Source organism: Leucoraja erinacea, chromosome 4, assembly GCF_028641065.1.
Source record: "Leucoraja erinacea ecotype New England chromosome 4, Leri_hhj_1, whole genome shotgun sequence".
Classification (NCBI taxonomy): Eukaryota; Metazoa; Chordata; class Chondrichthyes; order Rajiformes; family Rajidae; genus Leucoraja; species Leucoraja erinaceus.
The window spans coordinates 52811016-52824146 of record NC_073380.1 but is presented as its reverse complement, the minus strand read 5'-3'; the positions used below and the strand labels follow the sequence as shown (position 1 = coordinate 52824146).

At 44.9% G+C, this 13131-nt stretch overlaps 1 protein-coding gene across 1 annotated transcript in view; it reads right to left on the bottom strand.

Annotated features, from left to right (window-relative positions):
• ttc39c (tetratricopeptide repeat domain 39C) overlaps window positions 1-11415 on the bottom strand; it is a 62357-nt gene extending 50942 nt beyond the window's left edge. Inside the window, exon 1 of the mRNA XM_055634271.1 lies at window positions 11081-11415. Within this exon, the coding sequence (XP_055490246.1) occupies window positions 11081-11259 (179 nt within the window). The 5' untranslated portion in view covers window positions 11260-11415. The remainder of the gene's footprint in view (window positions 1-11080) is intronic.
• Between the last annotated feature and the right edge of the window lie 1716 nt (window positions 11416-13131).

Sequence of the window (13131 nt, the reverse complement as noted above, 5' to 3'; positions counted from 1 at the left end):
TTTCCCCCCCTCAAATCTATGCCCTCTGGTTTTCAATTCCCCTACTCTGGGCAAAACACTCTGCATTTACCCAATCTATTCCTCTCATGATTTTGTACACGTCTAAAAGATCACTCATCCTGCACTCCAAGGAATAAAGTCCTGGCCTGCTCAACCTCACCCTATAGGTCAGGCCCCCGAGTCCTGGCAACATCCTCGTACAACACAGAACCCCTTCCAGTTTGACAACAAACTTATATATTTTATACTGGAGTAACTCTGGAGAGAAGGAATGGGTGACATTTCGGATGAGACTGAAGAAGGGCCTCGACCCGAAACGTCACCCATTCCTTCTCTCCAGAGATGCTGCCTGTCCCGCTGAGTTATTCCAGCATTTTGTTCCTATCTTCAATTTAAACCAGCATCTGCAGTTCTTTCCTATACCTTATATATTTTATAGACTTAAATATTTTTCTCTCCTGCTCGTTTCTGCATGATAAATACTGTTTCTCCTGAAGGCTCAGTGGACTAAACTATGGGTTTGTACACGTTTAAAAAATGTCACAGCCATGCCAAGAAGGGGCTGCAGTGACCATATCTATTGAACGCGTGAATATTAAATCAAGGCCCTATTACATTCTCAAGTCATGTTAAAGGCCTCTATTTTTAAGAGCAGAAACGTGCCAAACGTTTATTCTAAATCAATAGGTAATCTGGTCATTATCAGCTTAAAATGCGAGATATTGTGTTTTGCACACGTTTATAGCTGCATTTGCTAGATTACAGAAATAACTGCATTCACAAGTATCGTATTTGCCGGTGAAGAAGACGCACCTGCCTCGAAGATGTACCCCCATTTTGAGTTGCTAAATTTTGAAAAAAGGCTGGCAGGACAGGATCAAGCGATTGGTTCAAGGAGGTAATGAGGACCCGGGAGGGGGAGGGGGAGAGAGACTTTAGAGTAAAAAATAGCGCCTTATCTTATATCGATCTTATAGACGTCGGGAAGTACTTCACTGCTACAAATATTTTATGGCATTGTCAATACATAAAAACCTCTCTTTCTAACCATTCTCGCTATAATGAAATTGCTGGATATCCACTCATGATTTGGACATTCATATTGTAAGACTTGAAGGTCATCAGATGCGAGGATATTTTTTGCTTCAAGCAGTCCTTCGGGCATGGGCTCCAAATATGTCAGACTGCCTGTCTCCAGATGGAAGCATTCCTTTCAAATCTCCTCTAGTTCCTCCACCTCATTGCCCCCTACTTATTTATCACTCCAGCAAAGGAAATAGATCCCTGCTTTTCACTGTGAATAAGCACAATTTTTTATATACAGACATCAAATTAAATCTTCTTGCATATTCTGTTTTAAAACGGTCACAACCCAACCAGTTATTCCTGAAGGAAGGTCTTGACCCAAACCGTCACCCATTCCTTCTCTCCAGAGATGCTGCCTGTCCAGCTGAGTAACTCCAGCTTTTTGTGTCTATCTTCAGTTATCCCTCATACAAGATACAACATACATTTATTTGTCACGTGTACCAGTTGGTACAGTGAAATGTGTGGTCACCATGCAGCCATACAAATAAAATAAAGAACACAACACACGATAGAGTCCAACATAAACATCCCCACGCAGCAGAATCAAAGTTTCCCACTGGGAGGGAAGGCACTTGATGTTCACCCGTGGTCGGGGCCTCCCAAGCCCTCCGCAGTCGCCGCTAAGGGCGGCCCGATGTTCCAGGTAGGCATCCAGGTAGGCATCTCCTCTCCATGATTAATCCAACGCTGCACCGTCGCTGCTGGAGGTCTGGTCCGGTCCCCGGTAGGAAAGGCCGCGCCAATCCAGCTGGTAGGCCGCGAGGAGGGAGGCGAGGACGCGACTCGGAGAATAGTCGCGTCCTCGCCAGGAGGTGACTGGGAAGTGGTTTCCCCCTTATCCTACCCCCCCTCCCCCACATAGAAAAAGTAAAGAAACTCCAAAACAAACTGTAAGCCAAACTAAAATTTTAAAAAAGATAGGAAAAAAATGACTTATTAACTGCATGGACACTTGGATTTTTAACAACCTCAGTCTATGAAACTGAATGATTGAGCATGAGGCAATGTACTGGAACATTTCGCAGGCGACATTTCATAAAGCTTTTTATTAAATCAGCCTTTTGCATCGCTTAATTCTGAACTAAAGTTAAAAAATTGCACTATGCCACCAGACCGATAACCCACAATATAAACTGCAACACCGAGTAATTCACTTCAGTGGTTCCTGCTCGACCAATGAACACACGTTTCTTGTACAGAGCCACCCAAAGTCAAATAATTCATCAGCAATCAGGTAGCAAATGAGAATCAGAAACCTTGCAAATATATTGGAACTCATTATATCACCCTCAAAGCAGATACGATTATAAGAGAACTGGCAGTTCTAACAAACTAAACAATTGCAAGTGGGCACATTACATAATTGGTCACCAAATGAAAAACATTCAACAAAAACCAGTTAACCTCACACACAGAACATCAATTTGATATAAACGAAATCCTCCCTAATCATCTTCGACACATAATTCCCTCCGATATAGTTTTAAAAAATTAGATAATCGTGTATTCAATCCTTGCAACTTAAAACTAACTTGTGTTCTTTTCCTGAAACATTAACTGTTTGTCTTTTCACAGATGCTGCCTGACTTATGAGTGTCCAGAGTTTGTTTCCATTTCAAACCATCAGTTATTCTCATTCTTTCTACTCTTCATTATGTAGACAGTCTGTAAATTCTCATCCGTTAGTAAGTGATATTTTGAACAGCCACGTTAGAATGGTTTGAATTCAAAACTCAGTGAATGAAAGACTCCATGATTATGGGCAGGACCAACTGAAACGCATTGCTGTCATATGAATATTACAGTAAATTCTTATACAAGCTTCATCTTAAACCTTGATCTAACTGTTTAAAATAATTCATGCACATACAAAGTTCTGTGCATAATACCAGCAAAGATATTATTTTTATTGGACAAATAAACGGTAATGACTCATAGTACAAGCGGGAGATTGAAAATTTGATTTGACGATGCTAGAAGAACAATCTCCCTCTCAATATCAGCAAGACAAGGTGCTAATTGTTGACTTTAACGGGGGAAAGCAGAGGATCCACAAAGCACTCTTGATCGAGGAGTTGACGGTGGAGAGTGACCGGCTTCAAGCTCCTTAGCATGCATATCTCTGAGCTGGGCCCAGTACATTGGTGTGATCATAAAGGAAGTTCATCAATGTCTCTACTTCCTCAGAAATTTGAAATTTGTCTTGTCGACAAATAATATCTTGAATATCCATGGGGTAGGATATTGACATGGATAGAGAACTGGTTGGCAGACAGGAAGCAAAGAGTAGGAATTAACGGGTCCTTTTCTGAATGGCAAGCAGTGACCAGTAGTGGGATGCCGCAAGTCTCAGTGCTGGGACCCCAGCTATTTACAATATATATATTAACGATTTAGACAAAGGACTTAAATATAACATCTCCAAGTATGCGGAAGACACAAAGCTGGTGGGCAGTGTGAGCTGTGAGGCGGATGCTATCAGGGTGCAGGATGACTTGGATAGGTTGGGTGAGTGGGCAGATGCATGGCAGATGCAATATAATGTGGATAAATGTGAGGTTAAGAAAAAGGTTATTATCTGAATGGTGTCAGATTATGAAAAGGGGAGGTGCAACGAGACCTGGGTACCCTTGTACATGAAAGTAAGTCACTGAAAGTAAGTATGCAGGTACAACAGGCAGTGAAGAAAGCAAATGGCATGTTGGTCTTCATAGCAAGAGGATTTGCATATAGGAGCAAGGAGGTCCTACTGCAGTTGTACAGAGCCCTGGAGCATTGTGTGCAGTTTTGGTCTCTTAATTTGAGGAAGGACATTCTTGCTATTGAGGGATTGCAGCGTAGGTTCACCAGTTTAATTCCCGGGATGGCGGGACTGTCATATGATGAAAGAATAGATCGACTGGGCTTGTATTCACTGGAATGTTAGAAGGATGAGAGGTATCTTATAAAAATATATAAAATTCTTAACGGATTGGACAGGCTAGATGCAGGAAAAATGTTTCCGATGTTGGGGGAGTTCAGAATCAGGGGTCACAGTTGAAGAATAAGGGGTAGGTCATTTAGGACTAAGATGGGGGAAAACCTTTTCACCCAGACAGTTGTGAATCTGTGGAATTCTCTGGAAGGCAATTCACTGGATGTATTCAAGAGTTAGATATAGTTCTTATGAATGGAATCAAGGGATATGGGGGGAAAGCAGGAACAGGGTACTAATTCTGGATGATCAGCCATGATCATATGGAATGGTGGTGCTGGCTCGAAGGGCCGAATGGCCTCCTCCTGCACCTACTTTCTATATTTCTATACCGACTGACTGCACCATGGCCTGATTCTGCAACTTAGATGCCTAGGAAAGGAAATTACAGAGAGTGGTGAATACTGCATAGTCCATCATAGGTACTGACCTCCCCACCATCGAAGAGATCTATAGGAAATGTTGCCTCATAAAGCAGCCAATTGCAAAGAACCATCAACCTAGTCATGCTCTCATTTCACTCCTACTATCAGGAAAAATACTGTCTGATCCACTTAAATTCCATTGTGGACATTCAACTTTGTCGATAGAACTGGTGTGCTACCATTCTGAGAACTATATTCTGCTCTCTGTACTTTTCGCTTTTCACCACCCAATGTACTACTACCTATAATGTCTACCTTGTTGGCTATAACAACATTAAAAATACATTTGGACAGGTACATGTATAGGAAAGGTTGTGGATCAAGGTGGGACTAGTGTAAATAGGGCATTTTTGGTTGGCATGGGCATGTTGGGCCGAAGAGCCTGGTCCAACTTTATAAGACTCAATTGTATTGATGTATAGTATTATCTGATCTGATCTGTTTTTCACATGTGACAAAAATAAACCTAAACCTACAGTGCTGGAGTCCACAAACCCCAACCAGGTTCAAGAACAGCTTCATCCCAACAACCATTTAATTTAAAATTAAATATAATCTACGTGTATTGTGTTTGCTTGTTATTCTGCTGCAAGTAAGAATCTCATTGTTCCGTTGTTGAGCCAATTGAATTCTCTTGACTATTGCATGAAGGAAAAGGGAACTAAAACAAGTTGTATGATCCGTAACTTGCAAATAAGACATCTCTCCCACAGTTGTATTCTTTGTATTGTATTCAAATTTATTGTCATTGTCTCAATTTGAGACAACAAAATGAATTTCCCTTACAGGCAGTATCATAAAAAATAAAAAAAAACATTAAAAAAAATGTTATAAGATTGCTCAACACTCAGCTGCAAACACTTCAGAATAACACTTTGCAACCACTTTTTGTGAAACACTTAACTCATTTCTTAACTTCAAGTACCTTGGTGCAAATATTATGAAGATCTATCGTGGACTGACCACGTTGAGGCGACAGCCAAGAAGACACACCAACATCCCAATAGCCTCAGGAGACTGAGAAAATTTGGCAGGTCTCCACTGAGTTATACAAACTTCCACAGGCACCATAGAAAGTAGACTGTTTGGTTGCATCATACTTTGGTTTGGAAACGCCCAAGACCGCAAGACACTGCAGAGTTGTGGATGTAGCCCGGTCCATCACCACATATCAGACTTCCCACGAATAATTCCATCTACACTTACGGTGCCTCGAAAAAGCAGCTAACATAACGAAATACTTGTCCTATCCCAGTTATTCGTTCACCCTGCACCCGTTGGGCGGAAGGTGCTGAAGCTTGAAAGTGTGCAGAGTCTCTAACAGTTTCTTCCCATTATCAGGCTTCTGACCATTCCATCCATAAGCCAGGGTACTGTCCGATTCAACTCTACCCCATTACAGACATCGGACTTTGTCTATGCAATTGTTGCATTACAATGTTGAGAATTATATTGTGCATTCTTTCTCTTTCCCTTTGCTTTATCTATTGTACGATTGTATTTACATATAGTTTGATGATTGTATTTACATATGGTATCCGAGTTGCTTAGATAGCATGCAAAAACTAAGGTTTTCACTGTACCTCAGTCACATGTCAATAATAAACCTTTAAAGTTAAAATTCTCAAAACAAATAAAGACAAAGAAGCTGCAGCCACTGGGATCTTGAATAAAGAACAAACTGCTGGAGGAACTCGGTGGGTCAGGCAGCATCCGTAGAGCATCAAAACAAACAATAATGTACATCTACCAGAACTCAGTGCTATGGCTTTCTACCATCACTCAACTGACTACATTTTCCATAACCCCTCCAATAAATTAGAATGTTCTACATTTAATTAACTGCCTTGATTTTTTTTTTAATTGCAGATAAACTAAAATAAAATCGGAAGATGTTGGAAACATCAGCCCAGGCAGTGGCATGATTAACATTCCAAATGAAGGAGCCTTCATCGCAATTGTCATGTAAAAGAGAGAAAACAAGTTAGCTTGCAGTTGCAGAGAAGGTGGAGAATGATGGATAAGAGAAAGGGTCAGGCCAACTGGTTAATAAGGTGGTAACTCATGGAACTGCAGATGCTGGAATCCTGAGCTAAGGACAAAATGCTGGGGGAACTCAGCAGCTCAGGCAGAATCCGTGAAGGGAAATGACAGTTGATGTTTTGGGTCGGGATGTATGGATAAAGGTCCCAACTTGAAACAACACCCGTGCAGTCTCTTATTCGCCCTTTCCCAGTTCCCAGATCTTAGGCTTGAAGGTGCAAGTACAGTCTTGAACCTGAAAGGTTAGTAGTTTCTCTTTCCATGGATGCTGTCTGACCTGATGAGTGTTTCCGGTATGTTTAGAATAATGATAGGTCCTTAGACCTATTGATACACATTTACACATACAAAGGTACTGCAGATGCTGATTTCCATTGAAGATACACAAAATGCTGGATTAATTCAGTTGGATAGGCAGCATCTCTGGAGAGAAGAAATGGGTGATGTTTCGGGTCGAGAAAGAAGGGTCTCCCATTACTTCTCCCCAGAGACGAGTGGAATCATACCATAGACACAAAAGGTTATAGGTAGTGAAAATAGACTGCAGAATATAGTGTTATAGTAAATGAGAAAGTTCAGCAAAAAAGTGTAAGGCTACAACAGAGTAGATTGAACGACCAGGAATACCTCTTGAGCAAATAGGAGAACCGTTCAAGAGTTCGATGACAGCAGGAAAGAAGCTATGACTCAACGTGTTGCAGTAACTCAGTGGATCAGGCGTCATCCCTGGAGAACACAGATAGGTGATGTTTCGTGTCAGGACTCTTCTACAGACTGACCCTGCTAAATGGATGATGCCAGACCCGTTGAGGTACTCCAGAACTTTGTGTTTTCTTTTGTAAGCCAGTGTCTGCCTTTCCTTGGTTCTAGCCAAGAAGCTATTCTTCACTCTGCTGGTATGAGCTTTCTAGCATTTGTATTTTCTGCCTGACAGGAGAGGGTAGAAGAATGAATAACCGGGGTGTGAAGGATCCTTGATTATGTTGACTGCTTTCTTGATGTTGTTTGAAGTCTATATTGTGATGTGTGTGTTGGCAGCCAGGCCTGTGATAAGGACTGGGCTGCCTGCTACTTTCTGTAATTTGTCAGTCTTGGGCAGAGTTGTTGACAAACCAAGTTGGGATATCTCCCAATAGGATTATTTCTATGTTACCTCGGTAAAAATTGGCAAGAGTCATTGGAGCCTTGGATGAACTATGAGATCCGCACACTTCTGAAGACCAGACACCGGGCATTCAGGTCTGATGATACAGTGGTCTACAAGAAGTCCAGATACGACCTTGGTAAGGCCATCAAAAGGGACTTCTGCTCCAAACTGGAGGATGAGACAAATGTTCGGCAGCTGTGGCGGGGCTTGAATGCAATCACCTCCTACAAGGCAAGATCAGGAGGCAGCTCGAATGTCGGCGTAGCATCACTGCCTGACGAGCTCAATGAGCTTTACGCACGCTTTGATAGGGAGAACACTGATGTGCCTTCTCGAGCCCCCATTCGCTGTGATGGTATTTCAGTCTCAGTCACAGAGGCCAACGTCAGAAAATCCTTCAGAGTGGTGAACCCTCGAAAAGCACCTGGACCTGATGGTATACCCGGTCGTGTTCTAAAAACCTGTGCGGACCAACTGGCTGGAGTTTTTACAGACATTTTCAACCTCTCACTTCTGAGATCCGAGGTTCCCACCTGCTTTAAAAGGGCATCAATTATACCGGTGCCCAAGAAGATCGAGGTGACACGCCTCAATGACTATCGACCAGTGGCACTAACGTCGGTGGTGATGAAGTGCTTTGAGGTTGATCATGGTGCAAATCAACTCCTACCTTGACAAAAACCTGGACCCACCGCAGTTCACCTACCACCACAACAGATCAACGGTGGATGCAATCTCGCTGGCTCTCAACTCCGCTCTGGACCACTTGGACAACAAAAACTCATATGTCAGGCTGTTCTTCATTGACTACAGTTCGGCATTTAACACAATCATCCCCTCCAAGCTAGTTACCAAACTCGCAGAACTGCGTCTCTGCGCATCCCTCTGCAATTGGATCCTCGACTTCCTCATCCACAGACCAGTCTGTCCGTATTGGTGGAAATGTGTCAGCCTCGATAACAATCAGCACAGGAGACCTCAAGGCTGCGTGCTCTGCCCCCTGCTGTACTCACTCTATACTCATGACTGCGTAGCCAGTCATAGTGCGAACTCCATCATCAAGTTCGCTGACGACACCACTGTTGTGGGACGTATCACTGACGGGGATGAGTCAGATTATAGAAGAGAGATCGACCGACTGACCAAATGGTGCCAGCACAATAACCTGGCCCTCAACACCAGCAAAACCATGGAACTGATTGTGGACTTTAGAAGGGGTAGGATGGGGACCCACAGTCCCGTTTATATCAATGGGTCGAAGGTGGAAAGGGTCAAGAGCTTCAAATTCCTGGGCGTGCATATCTCTGAAGATCTATCCTGGTCCGAGAACAGTGATGCAATTATAAAGAAAGCGCATCAGCGCCTCTATTTCCTGAGAAGATTATGGCGAGTCGGTATGTCAAGGAGAGAGGCTAACCAGTTACGAACACCTATGAGAGAGAAGCGAGTGTCACCAAACTTCTGAATGCTCTGGGGTGGAACCCTCTCCAAGACAGACGTGAAGCTCACAATTTGACCTGTTTTTACAAAATGTTAAATGGTCAGCTCGACATAGACTACAAGACCTACACCAAACCCAAACCAATTAGGGGAAGACAAGGGCATTCGATCCAATTTGTGATCACAGCTACAAAGACAGATGTATACAGCAATTCGTTCTACCCCCGCACAATTAAAGCATGGAATAATCTCCACCCCACTATAGTTACCCAATCAGATGCAACTAAATTTAAAGTAGCTCTTTCTTCCCAATAACCCTTTCTGGCTTAAGCCCTCCCTTCACCATCTCCAGTTTAAATTCCATTTGGAATATTTTGGAGGACCAAGAAACCAAGAACCAAGAGGGCATGCTGACCGGTTGCATCGTGGCTTGGTTTGGCAACTTGAGCGCCCTGGAGCGGAAAAGACTACAAAAAGTAGTAAACACTGCCCAGTCCATCATCGGCTCTGACCTCCCTTCCATCTCCCGACTCCGGGGCAACAGCACGCAGCCAGAACAGCCAGGAACATCGGGCCTCCGTAGAGGCAATAGTGGAGGCCTCAATAGGCCTGACTTTGGGTGAACTGGGGATGGGGACTGGACAGTGTGCCTTCCCCCATAGTGGTATCCATTGTGGGGGGATGATTTTTTGTGTGTAATGTGAATATGTTAGTTTGTGTCCAAGATGGCTGTCGGAAGGGAGAGTGGACGCTGGCACGCTTTAGCTGCCGCTGCTCTCTCTTCACATTGTGTTTTTGATTTTTTGTCTTTGGAGCAAATTCTGTCTTTAATTTGGGTATTGGTGATGTCCTTATTATTTATTTTACTCCGACTATGTTTTTTCTCTCTTGTTAATTTCTGTAAGGTGTCCTTGAGACTTTGAAAGGCGCCCGCAAATAAAATGTATTATTATTATTATTATCGAGGGGATTTATCGCTGTCGCTGCCTCAAAAAGGCTGGCAGCATCGTCAAGGACCCACACCATCCTGGCCACACACTCATCTCCCCACTACCTTCAGGTAGAAGGTATAGGAGCCTGAAGACTGCAACGACCAGGTTCAGGAATAGCTGCTTCCCCACAGCCATCAGGCTATGAAATCCGGCTCGGACAAAACTCTGAACATTAATAGCCCATTATCTGTTTATTTGCACTTTATCAGTTTATTTATTCATGTGTGTATATATTTATATAATGGTATATGGACACACTGATCTGTTCTGTATTCATGCCTACTATGTTCTGGTGTGTTGAAGCAAAGCAAGAATTTCATTGTCCTACGTGGGGCACGTGACAATAAACTCTCTTGAACTTGAGATATGATGAACTTCCTTAGTCTCCTGAGGAAGTAGAAGTGTTGATCTCTGGGTCACATTTTCGATGTGGTTGCACAAATTGTTGGCAATATTTGCACCAAAATAGCCATCGTTTCCATCAAATCCCCCCCCCCCCCCCCAACCCAACAGACAACACCATTCCCCTACACACATTTTTTAGTGGATTATTAACCCAACAACCTGCACATCCCTGGGATGGGGTGGGGACCCAGGCAGTCACAGGGATTATCTTCAAACACCCACACAGTGTCCGAGGTCAGCTTCGAACCCGTGTCTCTGGTGCTTGAAGGGGGCGGCTGGACAACCTGCCGTCTTGTTGCCTCACAACCTTTTTTCTTATTTCAGGCTTCTCCCATCCGCAACATCGAGTTCGGCCCGAGGGCGGCCGAGAGGACCCGAGCCGAGCGCAGCTGAGGGGATCCGAACCTGACCCGAGCCGAGCGCGACAGAGAGGGGACCAAACCCGAGCCTGAGCCGAGGGAACCCGAACCCGAACCCGAACAGAGCGCGATGCGCTGGGGCCGGCCGCGGGCCTGAGCCGAATGGACCTGAAGGCGCCGGGAGCGCTGTCAATGTGCTGACTGACCGGTATTTTTTGAAGAGCTGGTCCGACTCCCTGAAGCCGTTGTTGAGCAGCATGTTGATGCCGGCCAGCGCCATCTCGGAGTCTTCCCGTGGAGGGAGGCCCGCGACCGCCGAACCCGACCCCGAACTGGAGCTGGAGCCTGAACTCGAACCCGCCGTCTCCAGCCGCCTGCGCTCCATCGCTCCTCGGCCGGCGGGGAGGCAGCGTCCGACCCCGGGCTCCTCGCTCTCTCGCTCGATCCCCGGCCTCGCCTGCCCAGGCCGCGCCGCTCACCCTTCCGCGTCCGCACCGGCCGGCTTCCGACGCGCACCTCGCAACGCGCAGCTGGTGACCTGGCAACGGCGCTCCCCCCCCCCCCCCCCGGACTGCGTCAATCAGACAAGGGCCCGCCCTCGCCCCTCGTTGTGATTGGGGAAGTGCGCTGTCAGTCAGGGATAGAACCCGTCCCATCGTCTGTGATTCGTCACAGGCTGTCAGTCAAGGTCAGATGGGCGGGACCTGCGGAAGAGGATACAGCCCTCCCTCCACGTCAATCACCCATCTGCCTCCACAGGCACTGCTTGATCTCCTGGGTAGGGTCTAGTTTAACATGGACAGATGTAAAAAAAGATGGAATAACTTAGTAGGTCAGGCAGCATCTCAGCAGAAAATAAATGTGACGCTTCAGGTCGAGACCCTACTTCAGACTGAGAGTTAGGGAAAGGGAAATTAGAGATATAGACAGTGATATGAAACATAGAAACATAGAAATTAGGTGCAGGAGTAGGCCATTCGGCCCTTCGAGCCTGCACCGCCATTCAATATGATCATGGCTGATCATCCAACTCAGTATCCCGTACCTGCCTTCTCTCCATACCCCCTGATCCCCTTAGCCACAAGGGCCACATCTAACTCCCTCTTAAATATAGCCAATGACTTGGCCTCGACTACTCTCTGTGGCAGAGAGTTCCAGAGATTCACCACTCACTGTGTGAAAAAAGTTCTTCTCGTCTCGGTTTTAAAGGATTTCCCCCCTTATCCTTAAGCTGTGACCCCTTGTTCTAGACTTCCCCAACATCGGGAACAATCTTCCTGCATCTAGCCTGTCCAACCCCTTAAGACTTTTGTAAGTTTCTATAAGATCCCCCACCCCTCAATCTTCTGAATTCTAGAGAGTATAAACCAAGTCTATCCAGTCTTTCTTCATAAGACAGTCCTAACATCCCAGGAATCAGTCTGGTGAACCTTCTCTGCACTCCCTCTATGGCAATAATGTCCTTCCTCAGATTTGGAGACCAAAACTGTATGCAATACTCCAGGTGTGGTCTCACCAAGACCCTGTACAACTGCAGTAGAACCTCCCTGCTCCTATACTCAAATCCTTATATATATATATCCACTGTCGACCCTTTTAGAATTAATTGCCAGTCAATCTTGGCCAATTCACGTCTCATACCCTCAAAGTTACCTTTCTTTAAGTTCAGAACCATTGTTTCTGAATTAACAATGTCACTCTCCATCCTAATGAAGAACTCAACCATATTATGGTCACTCTTGCCCAAGGGGGCACGTACAACAAGACTGCTAACTAACCCTTCCTCATTACTCAATACCCAGTCTAAAATAGCCTGCTCTCTCGTTGGTTCCTCTACATGTTGATTTAGATAACTATCCCGCATACATTCCAAGAAATCCTCTTCCTCAGCACCCCTGCCAATTTGATTCACCCAATCTATATGTAGATTGAAGTCACCCATTATAACTGTTTTGCCTTTGTCGCACGCATTTCTAATTTCCTGTTTGATACCATCTCCAACTTCACTACTACTGTTAGGTGGCCTGTACACAACACTCACCAGCGTTTTCTGCCCCTTAGTGTTTCGCAGCTCTACCCATACCGATTCCACATCCTCCAAACTAATGTCCTTCCTTGCCATTGCGTTAATCTCCTCTCTAATCAGCAACGCTACCCCACCTCTTTAAGAGCCCTATCCAGCTCTCTCTTGAAAGCATCCAGAGAACCTGCCTCCAGCTGAGGCAGAGAATTCCACAGACTCACAACTCTCTGTGAG